General features: G+C 49.1%; 1 protein-coding gene across 2 annotated transcripts in view; it reads right to left on the bottom strand.

Moving 5' to 3' along the window:
• Nucleotides 1-13359, bottom strand: part of SEPTIN11 (septin 11) — a 57134-nt gene that overhangs the window by 9285 nt on the left and 34490 nt on the right. For both annotated transcript variants that reach the window (XM_059826943.1, XM_059826942.1), the window contains exons 4-8: nt 11296-11482; nt 8868-9029; nt 6974-7070; nt 4985-5153; nt 164-296 (exon numbers count right to left, since the gene is read on the bottom strand). In XM_059826943.1, the coding sequence (XP_059682926.1) occupies nt 164-296; nt 4985-5153; nt 6974-7070; nt 8868-9029; nt 11296-11482 (748 nt within the window). The remainder of the gene's footprint in view (nt 1-163; nt 297-4984; nt 5154-6973; nt 7071-8867; nt 9030-11295; nt 11483-13359) is intronic.

Genomic DNA, 13359 nt, shown 5'->3' with positions numbered 1-13359 from the left:
GAACTGAGTTCATATCTGCTTCTTGAGACTGTTTACGCACAGCAAGCACCTTTACAAGGCTTGATGTTGGAATGTGGACGCTCACCTTCTCGGGACTCTCTTGGAGAGGCCCCAGCCTAAACCTCCCCCCCGCCCCCAGTCCCCCAAGTTACAATATACTCACATCTTTCTCAGCTTCCTTCAACTCTGCTTCCTTCTCCTTCACTCGCATGACAAACATCTGCCTCATTTCGTCCTCCTTCTTCTGGAGTTCGCCCAGGAATTCATTCCTCTTTGCTTCGTAAGTCTCTTGGAGACTGTTAAAAACACAGAAAAAACAAACAGAGCTGTGTTTCAAGCACAGTCATGAGTTTCCAGCCTTTGGTGATCTTACTGCATTGTGTTGTCACAAAACATCGTCAGCAACAGAGGCATGATCGCCTCCACCGAAACCAGTCCTAGCTTGCTAGGTGGCAGCAGTGGGAGACAAATTGGCAAGCAAAACCAAACACACTCTTCAGGATCCTGTAGATCACTTAGCAGGCAGGGTGACTACCCTCAAAAATAAGCAGTCACTACGTAAGCATCTACAGTGATCCCCGATGCTCACATGGCTTCTGATCCGTTCGAGTCACACCTGAACACTTCTCCTACTGTTCGTCCTGAAGCACAGGATTTGTGGAACAGAGACAGGCGTATCAGCATGCGAAATCTGGCTTTATGTAGTCCATTAAGCATGACACTAACACAGAGTAAAACTAAATTTTCGCCACTCATTGCTAATGGATTCAGATCAGGGCCTCTATTTCAATAAAGCCACCTTGGGAGACCTCTCTTTCTCCTTTAGCTGTCAAGGGAGGCTAAGCCTTTGCAAATCAGCAGCAGCGTTCCTCCTCCAAATAACCACAGTACTGGATTCCTTCATTCCTTTATTCCCCCTCTACTTCTTGGCATTCCTTTATTTCCCCAGCACTGAGATACCACAGCAAAGATCTTGGACGCAAAGTATGTTGTCCATGCACCTCTGCGATTTTCAGAGCCTCTTAGGAACTCTGGATGCCAAATTCCTCTTCATTTTGTTCCTTAAATGGATTTGGATATTTCAGCCATAATGACAGTGTGGGAATGATAACTATTTCCCCCAAGATGCTTTTTTGAAAATGTTTTTTTTTTTAAATGAAAACTCCACTGATATCACACAGATACGTTGCATCCATGCGCTCAAGGAACACATCAACCACTGAGCTAGCGGAATATCTTAATCCCATTAGAGCCAAGCCTTTGCCTTTCCTGGCACGTGGTGGGGTTTTTGGTGGCTTTTTCATTGCTTGGCTTTGTTGTTGGGGGGGTTTCGGGGGGTGGTGGAGGGGGTGTTGAGCTGGGGAACAAAACTTAACAGACAAACCCTGCTCTCAGGTGTAACACTGCTAATTCATGGGCACTTCAATTGCCTCCTAAAATACTCCACAGACAGGATGCCCAGAGCTGCTCTTGCACAGCACTGGCCACCCTGGAGGAATCACACGATTCCAGCAGACCACACCAGCTTCCCACGCACTGAAGCAAAAATGCTGATTCTAAAAATGACAAAAATCTTTTCCTGGGAGACCAGGGCAAGAGGCATCTTTGGATTATCAACTAAATCAAGAACCAGAGCACTCACAGCAGACGGAGATCAGAAGACTCGAATCAAAACCTCCCTAAAATTCAGTCTTGGATTTAATCCTCTGACTGCAGATGCTGAAACTTGAATTCATAAACCCTTCCGAAGGGTCTGGCTAGAGCCTAGGAAAACCCTGAGGGCAGATTAGCCTTCACCGCTCAGTGAGCAAAAACTGAATCTGCAATTAGCAACACACTGGACTAGGGAGCAGCAGAGCCTTACGGACCGAAATGGAAAACTCTGCACACTGCTAATCATATCCTCTACAGCAAACAGTTTCTTGCAAAGCTCATTTCCAAAAACACAATGCTGGGTGACAGGCAAGCAGGAAAAAGCTAGCAGGAGCGAGGGTGGCAGGGGCTTGCCGTTAAATTATCCCAGGTTCAACGCTAATCCCAGCTTCGATCTTAAAAACTTACCACTAACCTAAAGCCAGCAAGCTTAATTCTCTACTGAAGTGACTCTGACTCCCAGAGAACCAAAGTTCCAGGCTGCATATGTAAAAAAAAATAAAAACCCAAACCACAACACTTACAGCCCTAAGGAATAACAGTCCAAACCAACTGGGATCCCTGCAGCTTCTCACAGACAAAGATGACAAGGGAATTTGCTTTTTAAGTATACAAACATATGGACCTAGATTACAAGAGTAACTTGATTCCCCAACACACCCCCACACCCTGAACAATGCCCTCGCAAATTATTTTCTTTAAGAGAGAAAAAAATATTTTGAGAAAATCAACCAGAGCAGCAAAGACACCAGTCCACAACAGACACAGAACAGCAGAAGGGTCTCCGTGCAACAGAAGACCCCATTTCACAGAGCAGATGTCTACCGGGGCACTGACACTCCCTCCTCACCTCCTGCAGCTCCGACAAGTGGTGGGGGCTCTGCCAGCACGGTGGGTCTCACAACCATCACCAGCCTCCCTTTTTCCCACCTCGCGCAAGCGCCTACACAGCGCCAGCGGTTTGCTGGCGTCTTTTGCCCTGCTCACCCTGACAGTTGCAAAAGGCTCCCTGCTCCTGGCTGATGCAAACTGGCTGACGAGCGGCGGTCCCCGGGGCTCCCAGGGCCCGGACCCGGGGGCAAGGCATGCTTTTGATCCCTGGTCTCAGAAGGGAGAACAGAAAGAACCAAACCTACTGTTTTCCTCATGTCAGATATACATCAGCCTCAGCCAAACAGCTTGGGATCATAGGTTTTGTTTGTTTATTGGAGGGAGGAGGCACCCAGAGCTGTTCTGAACTAGCACGTACCAGATGGAGAAATTCTGTACATTTTCATTTCCTCTCTACTTATAGCTTGGTCAAAAGAGGCCTCATGTACAGGAAGCAATGGAAATTCCTCAGATTCCTCAAAGGAAAGGGCTGAGCCCATCTTAAGCCCTTGCTCTCCAGAAAGGAAATCCAATAAAGCTTCACACTTGGACTCAGTAACAGAACTGGGCTCGACCGATTGCAGCGGAGTTTCTGGGCTGCAAAAGAAATGCAGCTGCGTAAACTCCGTAAGTCACAGATAAAACCCCGAACTGATGCAAACTCCGTGTTGTAGCGAAGGCCTTGCTCGGCTCGCCATGGAGCGCTGTTTTCCAGAAACAGGAGCACAAGGCCCCCACTCCGCCTCCTGCTCTGGAGCCCACCATTGAGGATCAGGGATGAACCATGTCTGTGGTGATCCGCGCAAGCCGCCTGCACAGCTGCCGTCTCAGGCCACCAATTCCTGACGTGCACGTGTGTTACGGGGGTAAACCCACACGGATGCACATTTAGTTCTGACTACCTTCCCCTGGGGCAGCGAGGAGCGTGGGATGCTGCTAAGGCAGCGAGTGCCATTACTGGGGAAAAGTTGGGGCAGAATGGGAAACAGGAAACAAAAAGAGAAAACAAACACTCCCTCTCAAATTCCCACACAGCTGTTGTCCCGGGCTTCAGACCAAAAAAGCTGTCAGACAGCATAAACTCTATATTTAGTGAAAAGCCAAACCTCAAGCATCAGCCCACTGCGCCCTCTCCACAGCTCACCTTGGACCAGCTGTGAAAAGCTCTAGGAGGGTCAACAAGAACCTTTATCGCAGGACACAGCCGCACTTTCCAAGCCCAGCAATGGTACGTCAGCCAGACTTGCAGTCCAGCAAGCTGGCTGCAAAACACAGTTGAGTTTGAAGTGGAGGAAAGGGAGTGCTAACAGATCACCTGACCACCTCAAACCCTGCTCTTCTCCACGGCAAGAAGAGTTCCGGGGGGAATTTTAGAAGGGATTAACAAACTCGCTACTCAACGGATCCACTCGAGTCTCCATGAAACTCATAGTACTGCCAGTAGGAAGATGACCATGAGCTTCACTTACGACTGGACAGTTCACAGGTTTTAGAAAAGCAAGAGCAAGTGTGGAGGGCAAAAAAAATCCAAAATCAACTTCCCAATCCCAAGATGAGATTCTCCCAGCTTGAAAAAAAAAAAAAGACGACTCAACAACATGAACAGTTAACTGATATTAACTGTTCCCAATCACACATGCCTACAAGCCCTGATTGCATACTACCACCAACTCTCTCGTCATGTCTTACAAAAACGTGCCCCCTTCCACGATGCTGAAGACAAAAGAAAGCCGGCAACAGCAGCGATCCTCATGGCAGGCTCTGCACTACAGCAGCCTCACGGCCACGTAGAGCACTGGAGCGTTTCAAACACGGACAGCAAAATCAGCGCCAAGAGTCCAATGAGGAACTGCTCTGCACACTGACTGTCAGGAGGAGCATTTAGAACCCAATCCTTCCAATGCTTTTTAGTACAAGCAGACAGAGAACAGGTAGGAGATAGACTGAAAGGCACACACTTCTGAGTGAGGGCCAGCAGCTTGTATTTGACATGGCAGAGCAAAGGATGCTCAGAGAAGGGCGCAAAGAAAACTGATACAACTTAAGCAACAGGGTGCAGATAGATCCATGGACACATGCTGCTTCATCCTAAACTTTCCGGGTTGATCTGAAATGGGTCATATCCTGCCCTCAAAACACATCGCCTTCAAGCACCCTGGTGACATTTTGCAGGCTCTAGAAAGCTTGTACAGCCCTGCTGCAGGGTTGCAGACATTTTCAAGATGTTAAGGCAAGAGTTGGCTTTCTCAGCCACCCAAGCGTTTCCCATGCTTCCCCTGTACAAATCCTAGCCCCTGAGGGCAAGATTGCATTGCACAAGGTTTTCCTCCCCAGCCGCACTTTAGATCTCAGCTGCTCTATGTGACCATGGCCATTCCCTCCCTGGTTCTTGCAAACATCGGCAACCCCAAAACCTCCAATCTCTCTGCGGTCGTACAAGGCCTGAGGTGCGCTTTCCTACCTGAAAGGCTTGCTGTCCGGATCCGTGTCTTTGAATCCCATCTCTTCAAGTTTGCAGCGCCTGTACAGCTCGTAGTGCCGGGTGTGCGTCTGCTCTCTCAAGTCCTCCATGTTCACTCGGATCAGCATCTCCCGCAGCTTCACAAAGTCACAGTGATTTTCATTTTCAACTGTGAACAAGACAGACCATCCACAGAGAGAACGTTAAACCCAGGAGCCAGGTCCCCCCTTTCTCTGGACCCAGGCCCCAGTTTAGCAAGCCTGAGAGTTCTTCAGGCACACAAGGAGAACTCCAAGTCAGCCCGCACCAAAACGCATTGCTGAACTGGGGCTGAAACCATCCCATACCAACACATGGGTACCAGTTCAAGGCCTTTCACTAGATCTGCAAGATCCCCGTGTTGCCCATCTGTCACAGAGCTCCTGTCTCTCTGTGCTTTTCTGTGCCAGCAAGGCGATGACCCGTTCGCACACAGGATTGCACTTCCCACTCAAATCTACTCTAAACCCAAGTCACAACAGGGGCCCAGGCGGGCGACAAAGTCTCCGTTTACAGCAGTGGCGAAAGGAAAGGTTATGAGAGACCCCACCAGAGATGCTGTACCCTTTCCATGCGTGCTAACCTTACGAAGGAACCCTAAAGCCCTGCTCCTGGCACAGAAGGCAGGCAGCACACAGAGTATAACACGGCTTCCCCTAACAACTTCTATTCGGAGCGTTCGTTCTATTCTGGCATGCCGTGGTCAGCCGCTGGGTGAGCAAGCTGTTCAGCCTGCAAAGGGCCTGCAGCCAGAGGGCTGCACGCTTCAGTGCAGGCAGTTTGGGTGTGCTTAAAGGCAAGGAATGGAAATTCGCTCTTTAGAATGCAACGGCAAGCAGCAGGCAACTCTGCTGCTAACAGACATGCCTCTGGGGACACAGCGAAGCACTCCAGCTGCTCCCCTTCAGACCAGCCCAGCTGTCTCTGCAAAGGGGCAGTTCAGGGCCAGATCTTCAAAGTCTCTCTGGTACCCAACTAAATCTCTTTGGCTATCTGGTCCTAGTTTCCTGGGAACAGCAAGAACCCAGCAGGATACGTGTCAAGTCCAAGACTTCCCAAACACACCTTCTTTCCTAATTGTGACTTATTCCCAGTACTACTCTCTGGTGTGCACAGCTGAAGACATTAAGTCTGAAGCTGCCTCAGGATCAGCTTGCATTATGGAGAAAAACTCGGTGAGTTTTGCAGAATTGCCCCATGAATGTTCCCCCGCAGCTTGCTGGACCATTCTCCAACGGGATACGCAGCTGACGCCACAAGCAGACCACCACCGTCTCAACCCTGTACTTGTCGGCACTGGTGAAAGCAAGGACCAGCCCTATCTTTGGCAGCTTCAGTACAGCCTGGGTTGCAAACACAGCCCTAACCAAACCCTGCTCTCCAACAGAAAGGAGCTTTTGGCTGACTTTAGGGGGGATTGCATACTTAAGCTGCCTGTCCACAGTTTACAATATCAGGACAAAACATACCAAGCAGTCAGGGTTGAATTAGTTCTGCTCCCACTTCAAGTTGAGAGGGCAGAGCACCCGCTGACCTCCCTGGAAAATCCCCCAGCTACATGTTTGCATTCAGGCTTGTGTGCAAGGCCCAAACCGAACCGCTCAGCTGTCCAAGCCTTCTCTGTTGCTCATGGTTTTTTGCTGGCAGAAAAGCATAAGGAACAGAGCATGGAGATTTAAGTTTTCTTTTTTCAAGGGAATTATTTAGCATCTCCTAGTAACGTTACCCTGCTCTTCCCAAAGCCAATGGCTAGGCTGACACCACCACGCTCCTGCCAACCTCCTCCATGTCCAGACCTAGGTTGCAATGCCCTGATTTTAATGAGAAGTCTCACAGCTGTGATCTTGCTTTCTCAAGACAGAATTTGATAAGGACCATCCACAGATCAATGCACCTTTCATCAGAATGAAACAGGATGACAAGGTCTTATTTGTGCTTTCGGTAACATACCCTGCACGACACCCCAGGGGTACTGCCTGGCTTTTGCCATCTTATTGCCGATCTTCACTTCTTCAGTGCTGCCAACTACAGCAAAAGGAAGGTGGACCTACAAAAAGGAAGGGACAGTAAGGTTAGGGATTTCCTTTATTGCCTTGCCAGGGATTGTTTCTGAAGAAAGCTGTTTACTGTGGCAGCTCTGCTGGATTTAAGTTGCTTAAACGCCTTTGCAATTCATCTGGTGTTTTAAAAAAAGCAACAGGACAGTCTGGATGAGAAACCTGCTCCGACTTACAGGCCAAAATTCTGAAGTCCTAAAAATACAAGAGATGTACTTTTTTTCATGTAATTACAAAGCATGACTCTCTGAAGCACAGAAGTAGTCTTACAAACTGGAATTGAATTTGAACACTGAGGAAAAATAACTGTCCAACAATAAAAAAAGAACATGAAGTACATCCTCCCGAGGAAGGTAGACTAAAAATTCGGGGGGTTTCTGCTGCTAGAAATAACTGGCAATGCTTCCTCTTAAAAAGGGCAAAGCTGTGAGCAAGGGGAAGAGCGGAGTCAACCCAGCCCTGGGCTGACACGTCTGAGTCACCGAGCCCCGCTATGTCCCAGCCTCTCCGCGGGTGTGGTGGCGACAATCTGGGATCCGCTCCCAGAAGCGTAGCTGCTGCCAGGAGGGAGCTGGCCTCTGCCGCCAGCCCACCCCAGCGCTGCTCTCCCTGTCTTAACAGCACCCAAAAGGGCTGGGCGCAAGCTCTGGGAGCGGGTGCCATGTCAGCCAAGCCGTGGTCACAGGCTGGGCGGGAGGGGAAGGAGCCAAGCGGCAGAGGAGATGTGATTAACCAGTAAAGGAGTTTCCCAGCAGCTGGGCTGCACCGGAGGAAGGCAAAACACACACTGCACACACTGCGCCCTGGCAGAGCCACATCCCTTCTCCGTGCCAGCTTCTCCCTGCTGAGAACACAACACAGACAGGGAAAAAAGGGAGGCAATACACAGGTTTAGAGAGAGTCCGATATCCAGCTGGACATAACAATTGCCCATCTACAAGCAGTTGTGCAGGGCAACTCACAAAAGCCTTCAAGTTGCAAGGAAATGGTTTAATCTTGGTGTCTCCATTCCCTGTAAAAATGCAGAAAACTCAGCCTCTCCTTGCACTTGCTTTTGAGTGCACTCGCTTTGGGGTTGGCATGCCCTCTTGGGTGTTAACATGCCCCGCTAAAGCCACACAAGGGCCCTGTGAGCACTGCCATGATGCACATCACTGCCAGAAGCCTGAGCTCAGGTTCTTCCCCTTGTGCTCCAAGTCAGGCCCATGGAAAAAAACCAAACAGTTGTTTCCCTCTGTAAACCCCTCTAAAATATTTTGTGTACCCTAGCCCTGTTTGCCCTCAAATCCCAACCCTATTGCTAGAGGAAGGGGAAGGAGAAAGCCAAAGCCCTTGCCGCTGACGGCCACTGGCCCTGCCGAGAGCTGGAACATCACTGATGACGCCCCCGCTCCCACCGGAAAGCGAAACAAAGGCAGAAGTGAATCACCCCCCACTAGGCAACAAGTGGTCGTTCGGGACAGGAAACCCAAACCCCAGCCCTTTGCCCTGACCACGTCGGGGCCCTGCCTCCCATCCTCTTCCTTTCCCAAGATGGGAACGCTGCAATAGGAGAAAGATATGAAAACACGCTCGGAAGAGAATCGTTTGCCATACAATGAAGTATATCAGGCCGAGCAGCCCATGTGTGACAGGTATCTCCAGCTCCAAAAGCTTTCTAGCCAGACTGATATCTGTGCTTAGACTGCAGTTCTGAAGCCAGAAGAAACACAGCACAATGTGCCCTACTGTCAAGGATGGGCCCGCGCAAACCAAGGCAAGCAAACCCCACTCCCGAAAAAACATACGCTCATCGTGGCGTTTATCTCAGCCACTGTCTCTTCATCTGTTGGGAACTGGTAGATCTGGACACCGTTGCTGACCAGCTCACTCATTATTTTACTCTTGAACTTGTGCAACTCGTTTTTTGCAATGGTGTCAGCCTTGGCAATGATGGGGATGATGTTCACCTGCAAGACAAAGACAGCACCTCCGCATACAGGACTGCACATGTTGCGTCACTGGGAGAGGACGGAGAGCAGCTCGCATCCTGCAGCAACAGCCCTCTAAGTGCCACCAGCCACCGCCCCCCTGCAGCAGAAGACATTCCCTGGGGCGGCTGCTGACAGCACCACTGCCTTAGACAGGATTTTCAGGCAGCAGCAATGATGGCCTTAAAAAGAAGTCAAATGCAATTTGGCAACATGCTATTTCCTGTCCTGTCGTATTCCCCTCCTCATCCGAATTGGCTGGACAGGAAATGCTGTCATGAATTATTACAAGTCGTTCCAAAAAGAAAAAAAAAAAGGAAATTACCATCTAGGTACTTCTCCTCCACGCCATAGCAGGCTGGATTATTGCAAGAAACATACTCAGACAATAGCCTCGCGTGGGTGTTTGCTCAGGTGTTGTTATCAGGGACACCCGGGTGGGCAGCAGCGCCGCTGTTACCCCGCTGGAGGTGGAAGCAGATTGTCCATATCCAACCACACGACACACAGGGTGGGGGCTGGCAGTAACACAGGCACGCTTCCTCCACCTGCATGCCCTCACATGCTCCCATACGCCACCATATGCAGGACTAGGGCTGATTTCTCCCTGCACAGCTCTAAGACAATCATCCAAGAGAACCACGTGATGGGGTTAACATTGGAATTAAAGTTAAGTTACTGACTCTCTTCCTTAGCCTGTTTGCAACACTGGCAGCGGGATGGCTAACAGCAACAGCATCTAGGAGCCAAGGGGAGATAGCACAGTACCCTCAGCGTAGCTGAACTGACCGATGCACAGCGAGCACCACGCAAGCGTCTGCTTTGCTGCGAGACGGCTAGAATGCATTAAGGACGAGAAATCCTGCCTTCTTTCCCTTTCTACTCCCTCCAGATGGACAATTTCTGCTTTTGATATAGCAGGATTTGCTTTTCCTTGCAACAGGAGACAGAAATTGTAGCGAGAAAGATGTTGATACTGACCTATATGAAAGGATTTTAACTACAGTACTTGAAAATCCTCTTGCATTACATGGCTTAATTCTGTTCGGAGGATGGCCTGGAGTTATTAAATCCCCCCTTTGCTACAAGACAGAACATCAATGCCAATTAGCTCACTTTGGGTAAATCTCCATAACCCTATTTTAAGTTGAACAGGGCAGGGATCCTTCTCCATGGCTGCATAAAACCCAATCGATAGGCCACTCTAGGAAACAAAGAACCATCATCATCATTTATCTTCTACAGAATGAGGATTCAATGAGCCAAAGGTGCAAGGGGGACTGATTTAAATCGCTTAATCATGATGTAGAGACGCACAGAGAAAGCTCAGTTTAAATACTCAGGTTTTACATTTGCATCTCTGTTATTTTGCCTAGAAGAGGAGAGGAAATCTTCTTGCAAGTATCTATTAAAACACCACGGTTTGAACCGAGCTCGGTTCCCATTCTTGCTAGTCATGAGGGTAACTGAAAAAGCACGTGCCGGGTAACATATTTATTCCAATTCTTCTTGTTTATCAGATTATGGTTAGAACAACCCTGAATTTGCCATAGAAGGTCAAATCACTGTTTGTGTCTAGCTGGATGCAGTCAAAGCATGCAGACACAGCATTTTGATTTGTTTTTCATTGATTAGTAAGATGACCTAAAGTGTTTTAGATGTACTTCTCATCTCATACACACTTTCCAAATCAGGTTTCGTACAAGAACCTAATTAATCTGTTCGACAAAGTGAAGTCGAGATGACAACGATGTCTTTGAGTGCTAGAACTAGCAGTGTTCAACTTCAGCCTCTCATTTTTATTTATGTATTTAAGGAGGAAAAGAGACTTCTCTTTCTTTTTCAACAGCCAACAGATCTTTCCGTTGAGAACAAACCTGTCACTGAACTTGGCCGAGTTAATGCACAGGAAACCAAGAAGAACGGTGGTGTCCTAATGCATCCTCATAAATACAGTTTCCTGCTCTCAGATTGTGAACTTTATAGCATAGCTGTGGAGCAAGCGGCCAAGTTTCCTAACCCGACATGGGACTGGAAGAGGGTAGGAGCCCAAACTCTTAGTAAATCTCTGCAGCATATGAATCAGTGGATAACGACCCATTCTAGCAGCTAGCCCAAGGTAATGTTTTCACACAGCACCTCTCCAATTCCCAACTATTTCTCTGAGCAGGTTTAACTAAGCCTGTGGCAAGATCATAAAAGCACTAGCAGGGCATGCGAGGATCATAACATGAGCAGCAAGTACCTTACTGTCGAGCTTCTTCATGGTGACCAAGTCTAGGGACTTCAGCGAGTGTCCAGTTGGTGCAATGAAATATAGGCAGGCGTGAATTCTGGTGTCATGGTAATTGAACAGGGATCGTTTGATCTTCAGCTCTTCTTGCAAGTAGGCTTCAAACTGCGCATCGATATATTCTACTATAGGCTTGTAGCTGAAGAGAGAAAACACGGCACAGAGAAAACCAGGGCATTCGCTGCTGAGACCACACAGGTCACCGATCGATACTCAGGAAGCTTTGTGGGTGCTCTGTATATTATGGGACGAGTGCTGCTCTTAGGACCCTCCCCGCCTAACCTAGATGCCCTCCTCAGCAAGTGTGTGTTTCCAATTCGTGCGCAGGGAAAGTATCAGGGACACATTAGCAAGATAAAGCGGCAGAGACCCTGGTTTTTAGGTGCACGGAAACCACACAGGGCTGCTACCCTGAAAAAGAACGTATTTTGCTGTCTCTCCAAATGAAGTCTGAGCTGCTGCTCTGCCAACGTCACTGAGAATCATCCGATACAAGAAAATTTAAACGTGAAACCGCCACCTACCCTAGCCTGTCCAAAAGCCTATTTGTGATCTTAAGAGGGAAGGGAGATTCACAAGGGGATAAAAGGAACTTTTCAGGAATTGAAGCCTGTGAGCAAAGCTCAGGAGACAACTGCACTCTTTGTGTACTTCGGGGCGACCGTTTTGTTGAAGGAAAAAAGTTGGGGCAGCGTAACATGCCCTGCTCTGACAAACTGATTGTGCTTCTGGAAAGGGAACTTTTCAGTTTATTCCTCCCTCCACCCAGGGCAGCCTCAGGACCTCTGGCCCAAGGAAGCTCTCGAAGCAGGGCACCGAGACCAAGGCAGCAAGACAACACTGCCGCTGCCGTCGGCACTGGATTTGCAGCAGCATTAACGCCTTCCCTCAAAAGCAGTTGTGAGGAAGAAACAGGCCGTGAGGAGTTTTCAGGTCTTCCAGAAACACCCCTCTGACAGTCAGCCAGCAAGGCTCTGGTCTGGCCCTGCCGCTCCAGATGCCAGTGCAGCTGTTTGAGCAGTTGCTCAAAGCCCTTGGTGAGGCAAAGCAGACTCTTGCTTGGTTTGCCAAGCGAGAGCTATAGCAAAAGACAGCCAGCGCTGCGTGAGGGCTGCCGACACCAGAGACCCATAAGACAGTACTGAGCACTGCTCGTGAATTTGCAGGTGCAGAGCGTATCATGAATATCACTGGGTGGGTTTGTAATGTGACTGCTGTTCCCGTTTCTTTGCTTTTAGAAATTCTGTCTCTGACCATGAGACCCCAAAAACCTCAGAGAGAGTCATGTTGCACAGAAAGCAGTAAGGCTTTACATTGGGAGATCATATGAGAGACAGCACCGTAAAAAAAGCAGAGCTAAAAAGGAGGACTTAAAGCAGAAGCACAGAGAAAACCCCACCCGCTGCGGCCATATGTGTCAGGACACAGCGGACAAAAGCTGTCCCTAAGCCCCGCTGCCCTATGACTGCCCCTCTCTCCAGTTGCCTGCCAGGGAAGCCGGGGGTGTTTCACCACCAACACCGCTGGCTCTTCTTCTCTGCCGAACGAAGCAAATGCAAAGTGACCCGGCAGTAACAAGCTGCTCCAAGCACCTGCTCCTCCTCAGAGCAGCTTTTGTTCTGCCCGAGAGCATACGGCAGCGTCTGACGTGCCGAGCTCTCCCTCCAGCCAGCACGCGCCCCTCACCATTTTGGCTCCGTAGCATTAGTCAGGAGCAGGAGCAACAGTTGCATTTTGGTGCCAGCTCAAGCAGCAAGGAAGTGTTATGGAAATAAAGCATTGTAAGATATTTCTAATAAAATAAACCTACAGAGTTATCCTTACGGAACAGGAAGCAGAACCCGCTCAATCTTCATGCTAACGGCGATCTTGGTGGAAACTTTGATGTTAAGTTCGCGTTTTCAAAGAGCTCATGCTGTCTACCTACCTAGTGCCCTAATAGCTTTTGGCCAGCGCACACGTTGCTAGCCAGCGTGCCCTCACTTGGCAAGATGCAGAGAAGAGGACAGCAAACAA

Source organism: Gavia stellata, chromosome 19, assembly GCF_030936135.1.
Source record: "Gavia stellata isolate bGavSte3 chromosome 19, bGavSte3.hap2, whole genome shotgun sequence".
Classification (NCBI taxonomy): Eukaryota; Metazoa; Chordata; class Aves; order Gaviiformes; family Gaviidae; genus Gavia; species Gavia stellata.
The sequence above is the reverse complement of the archived record's forward strand: the minus strand, read 5'-3'. Positions and strand labels throughout refer to the sequence as shown.